The sequence below is a fragment of the Triticum aestivum genome, unplaced genomic scaffold (assembly GCF_018294505.1).
Source record: "Triticum aestivum cultivar Chinese Spring unplaced genomic scaffold, IWGSC CS RefSeq v2.1 scaffold111036, whole genome shotgun sequence".
Classification (NCBI taxonomy): domain Eukaryota; kingdom Viridiplantae; phylum Streptophyta; class Magnoliopsida; order Poales; family Poaceae; genus Triticum; species Triticum aestivum.
Window position 1 is genome coordinate 1 of NW_025226525.1, and position 21,286 is coordinate 21,286.

At 45.8% G+C, this 21,286-nt stretch overlaps 1 protein-coding gene across 1 annotated transcript; it reads right to left on the minus strand.

Moving 5' to 3' along the window:
- Positions 1–6,882: 6,882 nt before the first annotated feature.
- On the minus strand, positions 6,883–20,684 carry LOC123172611 (acyl-CoA-binding domain-containing protein 6). The gene is made up of 16 exons (XM_044589565.1): positions 20,495–20,684; positions 19,950–20,071; positions 19,221–19,299; positions 18,973–19,131; positions 18,778–18,855; positions 18,580–18,684; positions 10,236–10,302; positions 10,062–10,123; positions 9,838–9,977; positions 9,489–9,615; positions 9,301–9,415; positions 9,039–9,127; positions 8,565–8,648; positions 7,587–8,348; positions 7,444–7,503; positions 6,883–7,298 (listed from the first exon to the last, which is right to left on the minus strand). The coding sequence occupies exons 2-16, from the start codon at positions 19,985–19,987 to the stop codon at positions 7,218–7,220; spliced, it is 2,046 nt and encodes a 681-aa protein (XP_044445500.1). The 5' UTR covers positions 19,988–20,071; positions 20,495–20,684; the 3' UTR covers positions 6,883–7,217.
- Between the last annotated feature and the right edge of the window lie 602 nt (positions 20,685–21,286).

The window sequence follows — 21,286 nt, forward strand, 5'->3', positions numbered from 1 at the left end:
TTTTTTCCTTTTTAGAAATTCAAATTTGTTTGAAATTTCAAAAAATGTTCGGAAGTTCAAAAAATGTTCTCGTTTTTAATTTTTGCTCAGAAGTTCAAAGAATATTCGTGATATCTGAAAAATGTTCGTGCATTAGAAAACATGTTCATTTTTCAAAAAATGTTCATGTTTGGAATTTTGTTCACAAATTCAAAAAGTATTCTTTATATTTTATATTTTAAAAAATGTTCGGGTTTCAAAATTTGTTCATAAGTTGAAAAAATGTTCTTGTTTTCAACTTTCGTTCATGGTCACATTTTGAAAATTTGTTCAGAGTTTCAGATTTTTGCTCACAGATGCAAAAAATGTTTCCTTTTGTCCAAAATGTTCATGTTTTGAAAAAAATGTTCCATGTTATCAACATTTGTTCATAAATTGAAAAAGTTCCCGGCTTTAAATTTGTTCGTGTTTGTCAAGAAAATGGGAATTGAAAAAATGTTCCATTTTTTCAAAATTTGTTCACAAATTCATACAACGCTTTTTGAAACTTGGTTACAAATCCAAAAATTGGGCAATTTTTGCCATACTTGTTCGTTTTTTTAAAAAATTGTTCATATTTTTTGTTTTAAAAGTATTCAGAATTTTCTTTTGAATGTTCTAAAAATAAGGAATTCTTTTGGATCTGCTGATATGGTTAGTTCTAAAGGATTTCGCGTTGCAGATAGAACACTAGTGTTGATCAACTCTACTGGTTGGCCACGTTTGTCTATTATCGAGGTTACGCGAGTTTGAATCCTGGACGGAGCAGTTTTTTTATGTTGTATTTTACGCCATTGGCTGCTCTTGCGTGGGCTAGCCCAGGCAAAGCACCCCTGTGCGAAGCCCCTCCAGTCTGCCGCAGAATGCGGCAGATAGGAGGTTCCCTGGTTCCTATTTGCCGCTAGTTGCAGCAAAGTGCTGACGTTTCGCACAAGGCACCGCTAACCTGGGCCGGCCCATTTCCATTGGCGTCCAGGAGCAGTTTTTTTATGTTGTATTTTACGCCATTGGCTGCTCTTGCGTGGGCTAGCCCAGGCAAAGCACCCCTGTGCGAAGCCCCTCCAGTCTGCCGCAGAATGCGGCAGATAGGAGGTTCCCTGGTTCCTATTTGCCGCTAGTTGCGGCAAAGTGCTGACGTTTCGCACAAGGCGCCGCTAACCTGGGCCGGCCCATTTCCATTGGCACGACCGCCATATGAAAAACGCAAAAAAAGAGAGGGCGCTTGAGCTGCAGATCAATCCTGGGACCTCGTGGTCCATGTCGTGCCATGCTAACCACTGCAACAGTCAACTTCTCATGTTAAGATCAAAGCGCTAGACTTAAAGAAACATACAACAGTAGCAGGGACGAACAATAACTTACTGCAAGTGAGCAACGCTAATAGCCACCATAATTCCTGGGATTTCGTATATAAAATGGTAGTCCGCCTTATATGAACATTAGGTGCAAACATTTTAATATTTCATAGAGAGAGAGAAAAATTAAACTTGAAATATTTTTTGGAATCTAAAATATAAATTCAAAATAAAGGAACAACATGAAAATGACATTTTTTTCCCTGAAATCAAGAAGAATTTATCAAAAATGAAACATTTTCTGAAAAACATGAACAAAAAACTGAAAGCGCGAACATTTTTCAAAATTACGAACAAAATTTTCTCTCCCTATGAAAATTACGAACAAAAATTTGTTATTATAAAATGTCTAATCATGAATATTTTTGTAAACATGAACATTTTTAGATTTCCCGAACAAAATTTTGAAATGGGAACAATTTTTAAAATAACGAATAAATTTTGAATTTTTAGAACAAATTATAAAATTGAGAACAATTTTGAAAATCCCAAACAAATTTGAAATGTGAACATTTTTTAGTACACGAACAAAAAAATGAAAAATAAGAACATTTTTTGAAATTTGTGAACCATTTTTGAAAACAGGCATTTTTTGAAATGCATGCCATTACTTTCAAATTTCTCAAAAAATGAACAAAAATAATTCGAACAATTTTTTAAAAAACAGGAACATTTTCTAAAAATTCGGAACAAAAATTTAAAAGCAGAAACATTTTTTGAATTTGTGAACAAAATTTTGTAAAATGGAAACATTTTTTTAATTTGTGAACAAATTTTGTAAAATGGGAACACTTTTTGAATTTGTGAACAAAATCTGAAAAACAGGGAAAAAAATTTGAAATTCGGATTTTTTTTTTTTGAAAATAAACTTGAAAAGAAAAAAAGAAGCAGAAAAGAAACAGAAAAAAAGAAAAAGAAGAGAAATAGAAAAAAGAAAAACGAAAAAGAAACTGAGAAAGAAAAAGGCGGTTCAGAAACCTTCTAGAAGGTTCCCAAAACCGGAAAAAAAACGGCTGGAAACATCATAGAAGGTCCCAAAACCGGTGTCTGCTGTAACGCTAAAGCGGGCCGGCCCACTCGGTCGCTGGCTCGGACCTCCCCTGTGCGGAGCGTCGATAACTTGCCGCAACGAGCGGCAAGTAGGATTTTCCATCTCCCGGTAAGAGGAAACAAGAGGATATGGAGCGGTTATTGACTTGGCCCAATGGTAATCTTGTCCATGTACAAAATACAAAAGGTCAATTGTTGTCTAATCATCGAAAATAGTATGCAAGTATATTTTCAAAGGTTGTGAATTTTGTAGTGCCATGCTTCAGAATCAAAGAATAGTAATGGCATGTTTCAAAACTAGAAACTTTGTAGTGGTATATATCAAATTTACCCAAATAAAAAGACACGCCAAGGCTTGCATGAACTGCCATAATAGCAATAACAAGTGCTACTTTGGACTATCAGTATACTTTTGAAACTAAATAATGTTTTATAAAGCTGCAAAAAAAAGTGTATGAAGATAGAAGATATGCAGTAAAATCCATATCATTATACATTTGAAGATAGAAGATATGTGTTACGCTATGTATGAAACTACAATAATTTTGACCAACCAATTTTGTCACATGCTAAGTTATTCCCAAACTTGGAATGTAGAAAAATAAATCAGAGGGAATAAAACTTACTTTTCAAAGTTTGCGTGAGCATAGCTAGGGTTTTTTTTTTCAGGGGAGCATAGCTAGTTTTGACTAGGAGTTGATTTTTTATCGAAATGTGCCTCAAATAAAACTTTGGAATTATTCAAAACCCTAAATTGTAATTTAGGGATTATTCATAAAACCAAAAAATTGAGCTCACAGAAAGGTTGTGACCTTTTGTTTATTTTTTGGGTTGGAACTGATTTCCACAAATCTCTGGTATTTATTTGAAACCTAAATAAAAATTGGTAATTAAATTGAACCCTAAATAATTTTGGGAAATAAATTGGTATCCCAAAAAGGGTGAAAATTACAATATTTAATTTGGACTGAAAATTACTTTTCATTAGTCCCCAAAATATTTTGTGCCTTTGTTATTTGTCCCAAAAGGGTTTTAATCATTTTAATTTCTGAATCAATTCAAAAATAAAAAGGGAATAATTTTAAAAGGGGTTAAATTTAATTTTGGCAGGATTTTTTTCCTAAGCCTTAAATATTGATTTGACCTTATGTTAATTTTCTCAGATGATTTTAGAGAAAGTTTGAATTTAAATAATTTTGACATTCAAATGGTAAAATGAAGACGAAAAAGCAAAACGGGAAAATGAAAAAAAAACAGTTGAGCGCGCCAGCCTAGCCGGCCGGCTCAGCATGCTAGCCTTTGCTAACCCGCCCGAACCGGTACGGGAGCGCGTCGACCATCCGTGTTATGAAGATCCAGCGCCCCAGGACGCACCACGTCGCCTTGTCATCGACCTCCCACCGAAAACCTCGCTTCCATGATCCTGCATTTACCGCGCCCATGATCGCATGTCCGGCCACTCCCCACACGACCCGAGCTCAAGACCATGTCCTATAAGAACCCCACGAGCTCATCTCGATTTTGCCCCAACTTATGTGGTCCCTCGCCGTCAGCTTGTGCCTTCGTGAACCCACCTCGTCCGCCTTCTGCCAGAGCCGCCGCCAGCCAAATTTCCGCAAGCCACCCCCACTAGCGCCTTCACCACATCCAGGCGCACCCGCCAGACATCCTTCGCGCCTCCAACGCTTCCCCCAGAGCTCCGTTGAGAGTCGAGCCTCCTCGTTGCCGCGAGCTCGACGTCGAGAAGGTGAGCATGAACCCGAGCGCCCCACTTTGTCTCTTGTGTTTGTCGGGTCCACACGTGCATGCCTGACCTAGCTGCGCATGCGAGGAGCGCTTGGAATCGACGAGTGTCTTCACCTGAAGATTTCCGCCGCCGTAGCCCCCGTTGTCACTGAGCCAAGCCAGCTGCACCAACCAACTATTAGATCAACTCCACCCGCGCCCCCAACAGCCCTCCGATGCGTTTTTTAGCGCCAGCGCGCGAAAATCGGCCCAGTCGCGCCCTCCAGAGCTTGTTTTTTTCCGGGTTGGGCTAAAATTGATGCTGGCGGACCCAGGCCAAACCTGATGTGTTGGGGGCGCTCGGGAGCGTCGGGGCGATTGAATTTGGCGCGAAAGAAAGGCGGGCCCACCGAGTCAGCAACCCACACGCCTCGTCGTCCTCATTGCCTCGGTTTCCCATGGGGAATCAATGCCAAGGCTGCCCACCGGTCAGCCTTCCATGATTCCTCACGGGCGGCGCGGGGCGCGGCGATGCCACACCTCCCGCCACGCGTACGCACGACGCCCACCCTCGGCCGCTATACAAACGCGCCCCCCCCCTCGCCTGAGGCACTCCACCCACAGCCGCCGATCTCTCGCCGTCAAGCTCTCTCCCCGTTCCTCCCCTCTCAGCTTTCCAAGCCGCGACGATGGGCGAGAGGTTCCCCGGCGATGGGGCGGCGGCCAATGGCTTCGGTCGTCGCTCGCTGCACGAGTGGGAGGCTTACCTCCTATTCAAGGCCAACGTGTCGGCGCCGCCAGACATGCACGCGCCGGGGTGGTGGAGGCTCAGCGCCGGTGGCGTCCCTATCCCCCCGCTGCCCGACGTCGACTTGCGCCCGACCAGTTCGCCAATGAGGTCGCCCGCGTGCGGGCGTCTCTGACGGAGGAGCAGCGGGCCCTCCCGCAGTACGCCGCCGACAACCACGAGGCCTGGGCGGCGTACTTTCAGCACCGTCAGGCGTAGCAGCTCGCCTCCACCAACGGGGCGCCGGCGGTGCGGGGGTCGAAGAACAGCGACGGCCGCCGCCTGTGGTGGGGTGCCCCTGGCTGGACTCTCCACGCCGTCCTCTAGCACCTCGAGGACAGCAACAAGCCACCATTGACGTACCCTACCGCCGGCCCCCCACCGGAGCGGCGACCAATGGATGCCGCGCCGGACCGGCTCATCCTCTTCCTCCTCCCGCTCCTCCTGCTCATCTGCGTTGCTCAGCGTCAAGGCCGTGCTCGCGGAGACCACCGCGACGCCGCTCAGTCGGCGCACCCGCAGCGCCGGCATCGTCATCAACGAGGGTGGGCGCGCCTCCTCCTCCTCGGCCCCTCCCAGCTTCGTCAGGCCGAAGACGGAGTCGGGCCTCGCCGTCGTGAACACGAAGCCAAGGCTCGCCGACAAGACAGGCCTCGACGACGAGGCGGCCTTGAAGTGGGCCCGCGAAGATTGGGCGCGGACGGAGCTGGAGCGCCAGCGCCGCGCCTTGGAGCAGTACTCCACTCGCCGCCGTGGCCGCGATGAAGGAGGCGTCGTCATCCTCGACGACGACAGCAGTGATGACACGCCGCCTTCGCCGTTCGCCTGGGCGACCCCTGGCAGGGGTCCAGCAGTGGCGTCCATGTCAAGGAGGAGAAGAAGGACGAGGACGACGACGGCGACCTTGGCGACCTCGCCGCGTTTTTCGGCCTATAGTCGCGGCCCTATTTTGTTTTTAAGTACTTTATTTATGTAAAAGAAACTATTTCAATTCGCCGGAATAATATAAAATGTTTCGTCCAATATTTGTCCAGTTCGCAGAATTTTAGGTTCAAAAATTTTAAAAACAGCCGCCTGGGGCCGATCCTGGCGTAGTCGGCTGGAAACCAGATCGCCCCAGGCCGATTTTTAGCGTCGGTTCACCCCTGGGCGGTGATTTTTCGAGCCGCCTGGGGCCAACGGCTGGAAATGCTCTTACCTCTTTAGATCCACCTTAGATAGTACACAACATTAGTGCTATTACTGCTTTACCCCGTTCCAGGAATCCTATGTGAAAAGTAGATCCACCTTGGTAGGGTACAACTATTACTGCTTTCTGCAAATGAAACCAGCCACCACTTGTCCCAAGAACATAATTTTGATTTGCTTATATTTCATTCAAGTGAAATTTGCCATTCGATGTATTGACCCTTATGGCTGTAAAGGTATCTTGATGCTCATGTTGCAGGATTGTCCGTATCGAAGGAGAGATACGAAGTAGGGTTATGATGTTATACTCAACTTTTAGCTGTGAAATGAATGCCACAAGATAATATTGTAATTCCGTTGCATGATTATATAAGCTAGCCTTGAGCTAGACTGGTATCTATTCTAAAGAGATTGAATCTATGATGTAATACTATGACTGCAATGCAATATTGTGACATATGATGTACTCCCTCCGTTCTAAAATAGATGACTCAATTTTATACTAAAGTTAGTATAAAGTTGAGTCATCTATTTTGAAACGGAGGGAGTATCTTGGTATTTGATCATGAATTGTGCACGACAGCCATTGATCGAGGGACTAGAACAGAAAATAGAGATTCACGTTCCTTATCCGGGACCAGGTCGCCACAAACTTGCACTACGTAGGTCATAAACATTATTTTTACCGTCGAACACACGGGCAAATTACTAGTTTAAACTGAAAAGAGAGTTTCACGCTCTCTCAAGAGAAGTTTCAGAAACAAGGATATGCACATTATTAGATCAGACAGTTGCAAATCAATCCACATCTCACAACCTTAGTATCTACTCGTAGCACACAATCCTCCCTACGATGGATCAGAACATATGGATACCTGAGGCATGTTTGGTTCATTACCGCACTTTGCCCAGTTTGGTCGCCACAAAAGATGCGAATTCACACAACCCAGGTGTGGCGAAGCATGGTAACCAACCAAACACGCCCCTGATGTTTTGACGGAAAAATAGGCATGGTAACAAAGAACCTGCATAGTTTACATTAGGATGCAAGGTATTCGCATCGTCATCCACATTTGAGATTTGACCTCTGGAACCTAGAGATTCTGAGGTTTTCTTTGTGTAGGTGACCATCCATCCATTGATTGCAGCCTTTGCTTCAGATGGAACACTTCAACCTGGCAAAGCAAATATCACAGATGCAAATGTAAGTAAAACTGGATATCAGCATGGCAAATCATGAAAAAATGGGAACTGCTATTGGCAGTCCCTCTGTATCTACCAATCAGGAAAGAACCTGATCGTTCAACATTGCCATTATACCTGGAGCTGGAATGCCCTCGCGCGCTCTCCTGCTAGAACTCCGCGGGTCGAGTGCAACTCCTGTTTAGGGGGTAAAATAGTCAGTACAACTGCATAAACACTGGTACAATGAGAGATCACAGGGATTTTTATTTTTTTTTTGCCTTCTGAGTTTCATCCGTGACTGCCTTCAAGAACGCCACTTCACGCTCGAGCCGCACGTTATCAGCATGGACAGTGTTTGAGGCGTTGTTTGAATCTTCGTGTGCCTGTTCTAATCCTCCCACTTTCTCCTTCAGCGCCACAACCTCCCTGTCTCTCTCAGCTAGCCTCTTCTCTACCTCTTCCTTTGTGTCAATGACCAGAGATAAGTTCTTTTCTGCTTCGTCTTTGCTCGCCATTGCAGCTGAAAGTTGCTCTTCCAACGCCATGTTTCTCCTGACCAAGTTTGCGATTTTTGTATCATGCTGATGGTTAATGTCAGACGAACTTCTGCCCACCCTCTTCGTTTTAGCATCCGCATCTGGAGAATGATATGTGTCACTCCGCTGCTTTTGGTTTGAGAAGGATGGTAGCTCAGAACAACCGTCAACATCCTTGTACTTGTCATCGTCGATTGGCTTCTGCAGTTTTTGGGCCAGGCTGCATTCCTCCTCCTGACGGAACTGCCTGCGGAGTGATGAGCCGCCCACCTTCGAGTTATGTAGGAGTGAATCAGGGAGCGATTTCCTCCCAGATGAGCTTTCCACTGTTGTCGCGAGACTATGCCTTGCTACAGAGTTAGAGTACAAAGGATCACAGTTGTTGAGGTGATCGGCGAGTTCCTTTGAGCTAGGAGAAGAGTCCTCATACATTAAGGGTTCTGCATCAGGGGCAGACCGCCAACTGAAACAATGTTCATTTTGCAGCACCACTAGTACTTCAACCTTCGAAAACACAAAATAATCTGAATTCAGGAATAGTAGCTTGATCAAGAAACAGTTCCAAGTGTTTTCTAAGCAAAATATGAAATAAAAAAACAGTACTACATTTTGAAGCAAATATCAGAAAATCCCCTTGCAACGAAAGAACAAGAAAATGAAGTCCAAAACTCCTGATACTAAAACCGGCTATTCTTTTACTTAAAAAGGTTAGTTTTTCACCTTGTCAGATGGCTCCTTTTTGTTTCCTCCAAACGAAACAAGAACAATCTTATCCCTGTAGTACAAAGGAACCATGCTGAAACCCTGCACGAGTTGTATCTTCAATTGTTCAGCAACTAGAAAAATGGCAGCACTGGAATAACAGGATAGGATTTGCTTTTGGAGAGTGTTGTTTCTGCTCTACTTCAGCATGGATTACATAGGAAACAACTACAATGATCTTTATTTTTCTAGTAAGGGGGGCGTATTCGACTCTAGTCTTCTAGCCAAAACCTTGTCAACTCCTTAATTAATGGACGAGGCAAAAAAAGTGCCTCCGTTTCAAAAAAAATATGGTACAATAGGATTACATAGGAGAGTACAACTTTATACAATCCTAAACTTTGCATTCTCTACATTTTAGGAAGGTTCAATATGATACAATATATGCCTTCCAAGATCACTTGGAATCCATCAAGGATGACTTGCACTTACTTTCTTGGTAGTGATGGAGGAACTAGGAGGTGCTACACAAACAGACCACTTGGATTCTAGGACATCAAAGACCCAAGTTTCCGGATGACCTGATAGAGACCGAGAAGACTTGTTAGAAAATTACCAGAAGCCATGGTTCACATGAAGCAACTCTTCTAAGAAATGAACACACTTCTGATTAAGGGTTAGAAATGAAACTGAACCACTCATATGGCATATTATATACAATTGTATGAATGAGAGCATCACATTACAAACTTACGCCTTTTCTTGCTTCCACCCCCTGCTATATACCATTTCGTCCCACAGAGAGCTCCACAGCAACCTGCCCGAGGTGATGGATGATGACCATGTGTTCTCATTCTTGACCATAACATCTAACAAGAAGAATGATTCTTTCAGTAGGAGATCAACAAGAAAAAATAATTGCAGAAACCTGATCGAACATACTGTTTCAAAATCTAGAGCATGGACATCATTCAAGGTCTTGGATTTTGATTCGCCTCCAAAAATCAAAAGAATTCTGTCATCGTAAAGTGCAGCAACATGATTGGATCTTGGAGAAGGTCCAGCACCTCTAAAATATGAACTTGGCTTAGTAGCAGAAAATAGCGCATCAAATCAAGAGAAGCATCAAGAAGGTTCTATGCATTGAGTGTTAATTAAACTTTATGTATTGGTTCTGCAAATAACTAGGGACAAACCAAGTGTAACTGAAAAAACATTCTTACTTGGCTTCTTGTTTGTTTCATTTGTTTAATGACATAACACTTCTTAGTTTTAGAAAAGAATGACTCACTTATAGTTCAAAGGAAGCCATGTTAAGGACTTCAGATCAAACATATGAAGGTCATGTAGTTTCTTCCCTTTGGTATCCTCGCCCCCAAAAAGAATTAAAACAGGGCCTGCTCTAGTCACTGTATGACCACTTCGAGCCACCTGAAATTATCAATTGAGGAAAAAGCTTCTCTCATTTTGCAATGAACATTTGAGCATTGTATAAATCAATGTTCGAATATGTACCGGAATGTCGCCCTTCGCTTCCATATGCGACCAGATCTCGGTTTCCGTATTGAATGTCCATACTGCAGTAAAATAAATGATGAAGTCCAAATTATTTCTGCTGAAAGTTTAACATTAAATCAAATAACTAAAAGAAATACATGGGATTTTCAGAATTAAGTAGGACAGTCAAACCTGATATCCGGTCAGAAGATGGCTCGCTTTTCCCTCCGACAAGAATGACAGTCTTGCCCCATGGAACCTAAGATTCAAAAGAAAACCATGACGAATGTAACAAACTTCACTCAAAGTGCAACCCACCTCTGGAACTCTGGGCATGCATGTGTAGCACCTCACTTTGGGCTTTTGTACTCATTTCACCTAGAGGTGTAGTGTTAACCCCTAAATGCTACCAATTGGGCAAGCAGGCATTATATGCATGCAATGTGGTATTAAGGGCTGGAGAGTTGCAATTGAAAACAAAATGAGAAACGAGAAGCGCTAATCATTGTTGTAGTAAATGACTTCGGCTCTACTTGAGGTCCCACCCCTATCCTACATGGCCCACCACATAGATAGACAACAAAAGTCAAGGACAGTCAACACCAGTCAAAGAAGTCAACAATAGTCCAAACCATCCCCCATGGGTTCAAGCAAGACACCCTAGTCAATGAAAGTCCAAGCCAAGCTTTCATGGTCAACAAGTCAAAGGAAGAAGACCACATAAAAGAATGAGTCAAAGTTGAAGGCAAAGGAACAAAGAATAAGTCCAAGCAAGGCTTCGTGGTCAACAAGTCAAAGGAAGAAGTCCAAGCAAGGAAGCCCACGAATAGCGTAGGGCTTCTCCCTTAATCGGCCACAACCTACCTCCTAGCCCAACTAGAGGTACATGGGCCAAATAACGGAAAATTTCGTACTTCTCCTAACTCCTCACTTCAAGGGTACCCTTTGTCAAGGACCCCTAGGCTATATAAGGCCCCCCATGGGCATGTAAATCACTCACTCCCACATGAATAAACTCAAAAGGAGGGTCACTCTCCCCTACTAGATCTCTCAGGAGAGTTAGGAAGGTCGAGATTTGGAGTCCAAGGGACCTTCAAAGGCCCGGACTAGTCGAGCCACACTAAGTGTTCCATGTGTCAGGCACCACTATCGACGACCCTTCCATAGGACGTAGGTAGCCCTCCCACGAGGCGACTGAACCTATTTAAAAAACATCGTCGCGTCACTTTGTCAAGTCCGTCGTACCCACCCCCGCCTACTAATATTTAACCACATTGCTAAGGATTCCTTGGTTTGTGAATCTCTCCGGGCGGGATATTCCGAGCAGGAGATGGCGGACTGCATCGACGGGATCATTCCAGTGAGCGACAAGGCATGGAATGGGTTAGGAGCCGCAGACAACATGGAGGTCCTCCGGCGGGTCGTACATCGTCGGCGGTTCGGCCATGGAAAGGGCCTCTTCGGAAGGTTAGTCTCCCATCCTTGACACTTGGTGATTTCATCGGGTCTTGGACGAAGGTGCAACGACGAGGAAAGAAGGGGCGACGGGTGGTGGAGCCGCCGCCGCCGGCGGTCGCCGATCCGGCTGCGCTGATCCGGGCGGCCAGGATCGGGCGTTTGAATTCCCTTCTAGGCCATGACGGGCCAGAAGTGATTCAGCCCAGTTTGAGAGCTGGGTATTTGGCCCAGCCTCAGGAGTTTCACGAGACGGGCGGGTCAAGCGTAACTGGGTATACGGCCCAGTCTATCGCGTCGTGTGGGAGCCCGAATCCTGTCGAGTATCGACAGCAGAAGCCGGTTTCGCCCAGATCGATCGATACTCCAATTTCGTACGTGCATGGTGCGGCGGCAGCTAGGGCTAGGCAGCGCACCACATGTGGTTTCCCTACCAGGAGCGGACGGGCGCGTCGAGTGCCGGCCGTGACTCAGCCATCGACGCCGCTGATGGCCGGCCGGGGTGATGGAGCTGAGCCGCCGCTGCGTGGGCAGCAGGAGCCGCCGAGGCAGCAGGTCGGGGACGGCCCGGGCAGGGGGTCCGCCGATGGCGGTCAAGCCAATGCCGCGGGGCGCACAAGACTTGCTGGTGGGCGTGCTGGTCATGGCATGGGTCGTGGCGGTTTCAATGGTGGTTGCGGCGGCTACGGTGCTGGTCACGGATACAATGGAGGATATGATGGTCGCGGTTGGAACCAGTGGAATAATGGCGGAGGTCGCGGATTTGCCGGGAACCAATGGCAGCGGAACTTTAACCCTCCACCCGGCGAGTTTGTTGAGGGCGCCACGGGCCCCCATTACCGTCAGAGAGATCGTCGAGGTGGGGGTGGTCGTAACCCTCCTCCGCGCCGTCCGTTTGTTCCGAAGGCAGCCCCCAAACCGGTTCTCCAGCCGAAGGGGACCGTCAGCGGGGCGACCAAAGTGGCAGATACCGCCACTTCCTCTTCTGCAGCGCTGCCAGAGGTGGAGGCGGCGGCGGTTAAGGCTCTGGCTGGGGTCATCATTCCAACTTCCACACCTTCAGATGACAAAGATGGCCACAGTGACAAGGGAAGCGATAAAGCGGATGCGGTGCGTTCTAACAAAGCGGCACGTAAGAAAGAAAACATGACTTGTTATCGTTGTGGTGTGCCAGGCCACTTTGTGATTGACTGCACGGCGGTGCTTTGTGATATATGTCTGAAGTCGGGACACTCATCTGGCTACTTTCCGTTGCTTTTGGTGCCTATACCTGTGGTGAATATTTACGGTGTCTGTAATACCAAGCTTATGTTCTTTGAGACTCCACGCACGATTTCAGCGACTCCTGCGGTGGACAGTTCGAAGTTTGGTCTGGTCAGGGTTACTCAGGGGACATTGACTGAGGAACAGGTGTGTCAGCAGCTCAGGCGGTTAGTCTTTTCACTGGTCTCTCGTCTGGTTGGAGGATCAGGTTTACAGAGTGGAGTTCCCTAGGAGGGAGGACCTTCACCACCTGCTGAAGTGTGGACTCAGTAAGGTGCCCGGGAGTAAGTGCATTCTTGAGTTTGATGAGTGCAAAAAACCTGAACCGATGGGGATACCGCTAGAAAAGGTTTGGGTCAGACTCTCAGGAGTTCCAGAGACTCTTCTTAATGACTATCTTATTGTTGCGAGTCTTGGCTCTCTGTTAGTAAAACAGAGAAGGTGGACATGCCATTCACACGCCTACATGGAGAGGCGAGGCTACTTGTTGGTGTTGTGAATGCGGATTATATTCCAGACTTCGTGCCGTGGACTTATGATGGGATGTCTTATGATGTGGTTGAGGTTCAGCAGGCAAATAATAATTCTGGGATTACTGATGTTGATATGACTGATGGTGGAGATGGTAGTGGTGATGGTGGTGGCGACCAGGGATGGAAGGCAATCCCGGCGATCACAGTGGACAGGACAAACCAGCCATGAAACCCACACAGCCGACTGAGTCGAAGACTGACAAGGGGCCGGCGCCCCCAACCACTCCGGCGGCATCTCTCCGGTTTGGTTCGTTTCGGGCGGTCTCCGCACCGAGCCGTCTTTGGGGTGACGGCGTGAAGATAGAGGACTCTGATGATGATCTTCCAGCACAGGTGGTGGTGGAGGAGCACCGACAGATGGTGGATGAGGTTTCACCGCAGCTGACGCCGCATCGCCGCCCAACCACCCCCGTGGTGACGAAGGTGTCTATACCGGCGGTGGCAGTGGAGGGTCGACCGACGGCGATCTCCCCACCTCCTACAGTGGAGGGTTCTAGCCATCCATCTCGCTTTCTGGCGTCACATTCGATCAGTTCGACACAGGTGGTGACCAGATCGGGCGGTGTTAATAGCAGATCGGCAGGGATCCGTACTTCGGGCGTCGCGGTTATTGGTACCGCGGTGGAGCAGTCTGGGAGGCCGGTGTCTCCCATCGCTTCTGACTTAGTCGGGCATACGGCAGGCGGCCACAGCCCGACTAGAGTCGCTCGGGAGGATGTCATCGCTTTTGGAGGTATTCCGGACCCTATGTCTGGTGACAGACGGTTCAGTCACCGGATCCAGGGTCAGCCGGACGCGGATGACATACAGATGGGGCGAGCCATGAGGGCCGCCAAGCTTCGAGACATCGAAGTTCAGACAGGTATGTCAGTTAATACAAGTTGTTCAATTCTGCACTTTTCTGAGCATGATATTATTGATAAAGCCAACAACTAGGGATCTCTCTTGGTAGTAATGACAAAGAAACCGCAAAATCAATTAATGATCTACTAGATTTAGAGACGGATAGAGTTGTGGATTTAATACGACATCTAGCAGCAGTAAAACCCATGAATGAAGCAGAAATCAATGATCTTGGAGTAACTGTGCTTCAGAGTCTCTATAAGGATTTGGTCCCCACAGAGGGCTTAGAGGCGGAGGAGGAGGATATGGTTCCAGAGGGGTATGTGGCCCCTTTGCAGCCAGAGGCCACTCCTGACACCGATGCTCAACCTATTCAGGAGATGAAGGATAAACCAAGAAAAACCTGGAAGAGGAAGGTTTATCCTACATCGGCGGTGCGTTGGAGTGCAAGAGTGAAACAAAAGAAAAAATTCCAGGATGAAATATGAAAGGGATATTCTGGAATAGCAAAGGTCTAGCGGACTTGGCTAAAAGGAGATTCCTTAGTGATACATCAGTAGAACAAAAATTAGATTTTATGGCTTTATTGGAGACGGGTAGCGACAATTTCACCTCCCAGTTTCTCAACACCGTTTCAGGGGGGTTGATTTTGATTGGCATTGTTTACCTCCAAGAGGGAGATCCGGAGGGATACTACTTGGGGTGAAATGCGAAACTTTAGAGGTGCTGGATGTGGTTCACGGTGATTTTGCTGTCAAATTTCGTGTAAGGTCGAAAATTGACAGCTTCCGATGTGCTTTGGTGGCCGTATACGGTGCGGCACAATCAGAGCTTAAACCGGAATTCCTCGCAGATCTGGTGAGAATTTGTGGGGATGAAAGGTTGCCAATTCTGGTGGGGGGAGATTTCAATATCATTAGAAGACAAGAGGAGAAAAATAATGACAACTTTGATGGAAGATGGTCATTCATGTTTAATATGATAATTGAAAGTCTCGATCTAAGGGAGATTGACCTCACTAGTAGGCAATTCACGTGGGCCAATTCTTTGCCAATTCCTACTTATGAGAAATTGGACAGGGTTCTCACTAGTGTTGAGTGGGGACAAAAATTTCCGCTAGTTACGGTTCAGGCCCTACAGAGGGCCATCTCTGATCATACCCCACTACTGGTTGATTCCGGGGAAGCGACCCATGTGGGAAACAAAAATACTTTCTCTTTCGAATTAGGATGGTTTGAGAGGGAGGGCTTCATCGAGCTCATTGCGGCTGAATGGGCCAAAGACATGGGAGGGTCTTCTAATGTGGAGAGATGGCAAAACAAAATTAGACACCTGCGCCAGTTTTTGAGAGGCTGGGCCAAACATCAAAGTGGTATTTATAAAGTGGAAAAGGAAAGATTGACACGGATTATCAATGAACTTGATGTGAAAGCGGAATCCATACTTCTGAGAGAGATATTAAGAATGAGGCTGAGAAGAGTTGCAAGCCCTTATGAGAGAGGAGGAGATGAAATGGGCACTTGGAGCAAAGGTTTCTAAGATCGTCCAAGGAGATGATAATACACAATTCTTCCACATGATTGTTAATGGGAAACATAGAAAGAAAAGGATAATACAGCTAGAACAAGATGAGGGTACAATTGTAGGACACGAGAACCTAAAACTATACATTTCCGAATATTATAAGAAACTTTTTGGAGCACCTGAAGAAAATTTCGTTTCTCTTGATGAGACTGTGATAGGGGACATACCACAACTCAACTTAGAAGAGAATGAGGTGTTGTCTGCCCCTTTCACTGAGAAAGAGGTGTTCGATGCTATAACACAAATGAAGCATAATAAAGTGCCCGGGCCAGATGGGTTCCCGGCGGAATTTTATCAAAAATGCTGGCATATCATAAAGAATGATCTTATGCCTATGTTCCATTATTTGTTCGAAGGCCACTTAAATTTATTTCACCTCAATTTTGGAACGATAACGTTGTTGCCAAAGAAGGTGGAAGCGGTTCGCATTGAGCAGTTTAGACCGATATGTCTTCTCAATATAAGCTTTAAGATCTTTACAAAGGTTGGCACGAATAGGTTGACATAGATAGCCCATTCAGTCATGCAACCAACTCAAACTGCGTTCATGCCAGGACGACAAATCCTAGAAGGGGTGGTAGTTCTACATGAAACATTGCACGAAATCCATTCAAAGAAACTAGATGGGGTTGTCTTTAAAGTGGATTTTGAAAAGGCATATGATAAGGTCAAATGGCCCTTCCTTCAACAAGCCTTACGTATGAAGGGGTTCAACGAAGCCTGGAGGTCTCAGGTGGATTCATTCATACAGAAAGGCAGTGTCGGGATAAAAGTCAATGATGATACAGGTCTTATTTCCAAACACGTAAGGGGTTACGTCAGGGAGATTCCATGTCTCCTGTGCTGTTCAACATTGTAGCGGATATGTTGGCAGTACTCATTAGTCGGGCTAAAGAGAGTGGCCAAGTAGGAGGTCTCGTTCCCCATCTTGTAGAGGGGGTGTTTCCATCCTACAATACGCGGATGATACTGTTATTTTCATGGAACATGATCTTGCAAAAGATAGGAATATGAAGCTTATTCTATGCCTTTTTGAACAAATGTCTGGGCTAAAAATCAACTTCAATAAAAGCAAATTGTTCTGTTTTGAGAGAGCTAAAGAAGAACAAGACAATTACAGAAACTTGTTTGGTTGTGAAATGGGATCCTTACCTTTTAGCTATGTCGGGATCCCAATTCATCATAGACGGTTATCGAACAAAGAATGGAAATGTATAGAAGATAGATTTGAAAAAAGATTAAGCTGCTGGAAGGGCAAGCTAATGTCTTACGGAGGACGGCTGGTGTTGATTAACTCAGTTTTGACGAGTTTGTCGATGTTCCTCCTATCTTTCTTTGAAGTACCGGTGGGGGTACGGAAAAGATTAGACTTATACAGATCTCGATTCTTCTGGCAAAGCGATGAGGCCAAGAAGAAATACAGACTGGCTAGATGGGATATCATGTGTAGACCAAAAGATCAGGGTGGGTTAGGGATCGAGAATTTAGAGGTAAAGAATAGATGCTTGCTTAGCAAATGGCTATACAGACTATCTATGGAAACCGAAGGCATGTGGATACAAATCTTGCGGAATAAATACTTAAATAATAAGACTTTGGCCCAGGTGAATGCAAGGACAACAGACTCACCGTTTTGGAAAGGGTTAATGAAGACAAAAGTAACTTTCTTCCAGCGTGTGAAGTTCCTAATTGGTAGTGGTACCTCTACTAGATTCTGGGAGGACACATGGCTAGGGGAGATGCCTCTGGCTTTACAATACCCTTCTCTATATAATATTATGCAACGTAAGGAGGATTATGTCGCCACAGTATTAAATTCAGTACCACTTAACATCCAATTTAGGAGATCTCTTGTAGGGGAACGTTGGAATGCTTGGTTACACCCGGTCCGTAGGTTGATGGATGTTCAACTTTCAAACCAGGCGGATACAATTAGTTGGAAGTTAACCACAAATGGATTATTCTCTGTGAAATCCATGTATTTGGACTTAATTGACGCCGGGCCATTATCAAGGTCTTTGCACATATGGAAGATTAAAGTTCCACTCCGCATCAAGATCTTTATGTGGTTCGTCCACAAAGAAGTCATATTGACCAAAGATAATTTGATGAAAAGGAATTGGGTTGGTAACCCCAGGTGCTGTTTTTGTGATCAAAACGAAACGATTAAACACCTCTTTCTAGAGTGTCCACTTGCAAAATTGTTATGGCGATCTATTCATATAGCTTTTAACATCCAACCTCCAATGAGCATAAACACGTTATTTGGGACGTGGCTTAATGGAGTAGACATACACATGGCTAAACATATTCGGACAGGGATATGTGCTTTATTATGGGCTATATGGAACACTAGAAATGATATGATTTTTAATGTACACCATTCACCAATTTTTTGCAGGTTATTTACGGAGCTACGGCCTGGATCCGTATGTGGTCGTTACTCACTCATGCGGACTACAGGGAGCCTATGGTTATTGGGTGCAACCGCTGGGAGACGGTAGCACGGGCTATCTTCAGCCGATTTGGATGGCGAGTTAATAATAGGCTAGGTGTGTAGGCATCGTAGTCTGTTCTTTATCGCTGGATGTGGCGCTTTATTGCCAGATGTGGCGCTTTACATACTTATTTTCTCCTTCTTTGCTCGGATTTTAAGCTTACTTGGATGTTAAGACTTTGTTTCGATTTCTAATAATATGGCTGCATGCATCGACTGATGCAGAGGCCGGAGGTATTCCTCCTTTTCCAAAAAAAAAAACTGACAACCCTGAAATGCACTACTAGTGTAAGGATATCATATGAGAAATTGAAGAAAAAGACCAGAGTAGTGAAAGAACAATGAGCCCCAAGAAGTATACCAGGCAATGTCCTTTGCATGGTCGAAACTGCACACGATGTCCACCTGGTGATACACGAACCTTAGAAGCCACAGAATCCCATGTAAGCTTGTCTAAGCTTAATATCTGAAGTGTATATAAAGATGATATCACGAAGTTAGCTCAAAACTGACATAAGGCCATGACAGATAGGCTCGTCTAGAAAAACAACATCAATACCTTTGTATCATCCAGCAAATGATTACCGGAATCTCCACCGAAGACAATCATTTTGCTCCCTACCATGGCTGCTGCATGCTGTTTGAAATGGTAACCAGATGAATGTGTTATAAAGGCTTCAGTAACGAAACCGATAATGATGAAAACATCACAACTTCCTATACACTTCAAAACATCAATAAGATGGTTAATTACATCAAAACGAGGACTCGGTTTATCCCCGTCCGTTGACAATACTGCCCAGTTCTCTGAGCTTTCAAATGCACGGCCATTGAGGTCAAAAGTATCAGAGGAGCAACACCAAGCAAGGTCGTCAGGACGGCCACTCACTGACGTAACCACTGGTTCTTCTCCCTGAACAAATAGCCATTTAAACACAATCGAAATACAGGTGAGTCAGAAACAACAAGTGAAGTAAGTGAACAAGAATAGCTCACACTCACAGTGAGGTGACTGGACCGCTTGGTGGGATGGGCAGGACTCCGAGGGCCATGGAAAGGATCATGCAGATGACCCTTCAACCTGTAGAAATCACAAGACCATGGAAAATGTGAGAGCGAAGAGTACAAAGAAGCATCAAACTAGGAAAATGGAGCTGGGGAGTAAATGGTTCCGTTTCATCACATTTCAACCTTCTCTCTTGAGAAACAAGAATCTTATAAATTAAGAGGAAGGCTAAGATGGTCAAGCAAGGCTAGGTTACAAGAACGAACCCAGATGTCTACAGCTCACAGAAACTAAAATCACTTGACCAAAGATCACACGAAAATGTATGTCTGAGTACTCGGTGACTTGAACTTGATTCACATTTATTAAAAGGTAGTGTCCTGTGTGCATCATATGATGCAGAGGCAGAGGCCAGGGTACTCCCCTTTTCACTTTTCAGGAAAAAAAATCACACAAAAAGGATATATTAGTTCTTCCTGAAAATCGTCTAAATGCTCAGGCGACTAACCATAGAATCAGCAAATCTAACTAAGATCTCTCCTAAAAGGATATCTATGACAATAGATATCAGTAAAAAAAACAGCCCATTATTACCTAAAAAAATATATAAAGAAACCAGTAGTAGTACTAGTTAAGAGAGAAAGAAGAAGAAAAAAACTGGCAGCAAAGAAGAGGGGAGCTTAGATTTATGAGCGGATCCTGATAGAAGGGAACCAAAATTTGACCTTCCCAGCTTCATCCGGCGACGAGAGAAACCGAACATCTTGGGCTTTGCGGCGTCTTGAGCTCCAACTTGTTTCCCTTAGAAACGGAACGGCGAAACCCTACTAGCGCAAACTGTTCTCACCTGCAAACACGGAATGCTAGGGTTAGCCGAGTAGGCTATTAATTAACGAGGACGAAAAAAATCGTCATGTGAAAAAATACGGGAAGAAGTCAAATCTTTTTTCCTTTTTTGAAAAAAGATATTGTCATTGGAACTCGAGAAAGAACAGCAAGACATCAGGAAATTCAGGGGTGGGGGGAGGACATGAGCCTTGGGCAAAGAGAAACCAACAAATAGAGTAGCAATGCAAAAAACAGGGGGGAGAAAATACTTTATGTAAACAGCGCCTCTCAGGTATTGTGCCAGGAAAACTCTGCATTTGTCTGAGGTTCTCAAGAACAAGAAGCAACATCGGGCATTGGCGGAGCCAAGAAGCAAGCAGGCACGTGCACAAGTAAGAAGAGGGAAATAAGGATTCAGATAGAAACACAAGTTAACCCCTACCTGTTGTTGGGTCGGAGCAAGAGGAGAGAGCTCCGGAGGGAAGAAGGGCTAGTGACACAGAGCGAGCGGCGGCGACAGTGACACAGACCTCTCGCTCGGAGCGAGAGGGAGAGAGAGGGGGCAAGGATGGGAGAGGGGGGAAGCCTCTGAGCGGGACCTGCCTGCCTGCTTTGCAACTGTGCCTGTGCGGAAAGTTTTACAGGAGACGGTTGCGGTGTGGCTGCATCCGGCTGCCATGGCCGATGCAAAAGCTGATTCACTTTACTGTTTACCATGCATGAGAGATGTTATTTACACTTTACAGCGCCTCTCCGATTCTTTCTTCTTCAGATTTTTGTGTCTATTGACTTCAGGTGTGCCTCGTGTGCGTCGAGTCAACACTTTCTTGTAGACGCCCCCGCTCCTAACCCTACCTCGCTTCCGTGCGGCATCGCGGCCCCGCACCGAAGCGCCCCCCGCCGGCCGTCTCCCGTTCACTCCAGCGCATCCCCTCTCCCCCGCCGCCGCTGCCAGGGCGTCGCAGTCAAAGCATGTGTGCCGCAGCGACGGCGGCGGCGTTTCTCCTCGGCTAACGATTCGGTTAGGACGGCGGTGGTCCGCGATGGCCGGATCTACGGCAGTGGTGCGGGGCGGCGGCGGCGTTCGGCGACGTGTCCAGCGGTGGCGGCTTGGGCACCTGATCTGGGGCCAGATGGGCTTCGGGCGGGCCACACTTGCTGATGTCGTGTACCATCCCGTCAACTGCATGTTGCTCCTGGGATCGACCCGCATCACGAGGACGTCGGGGGCTTC

Bases quoted from the DNA above. Each gene is read 5' to 3' on its own strand.
- LOC123172611 (XM_044589565.1), bottom strand. From the start codon at position 19,987: ATGTTCGGTTTCTCTCGTCGCCGGATGAAGCTGGGAAG. The intron at 10,124-10,235 runs GTTTGACTGTCC...ATTTTACTGCAG, and splicing joins ATCTTCTGACCGGATATCAG to TATGGACATTCAATACGGAA. The intron at 9,416-9,488 runs GTATGTTCGATC...TCTTCTTGTTAG, and splicing joins ATGCTCTAGATTTTGAAACA to ATGTTATGGTCAAGAATGAG.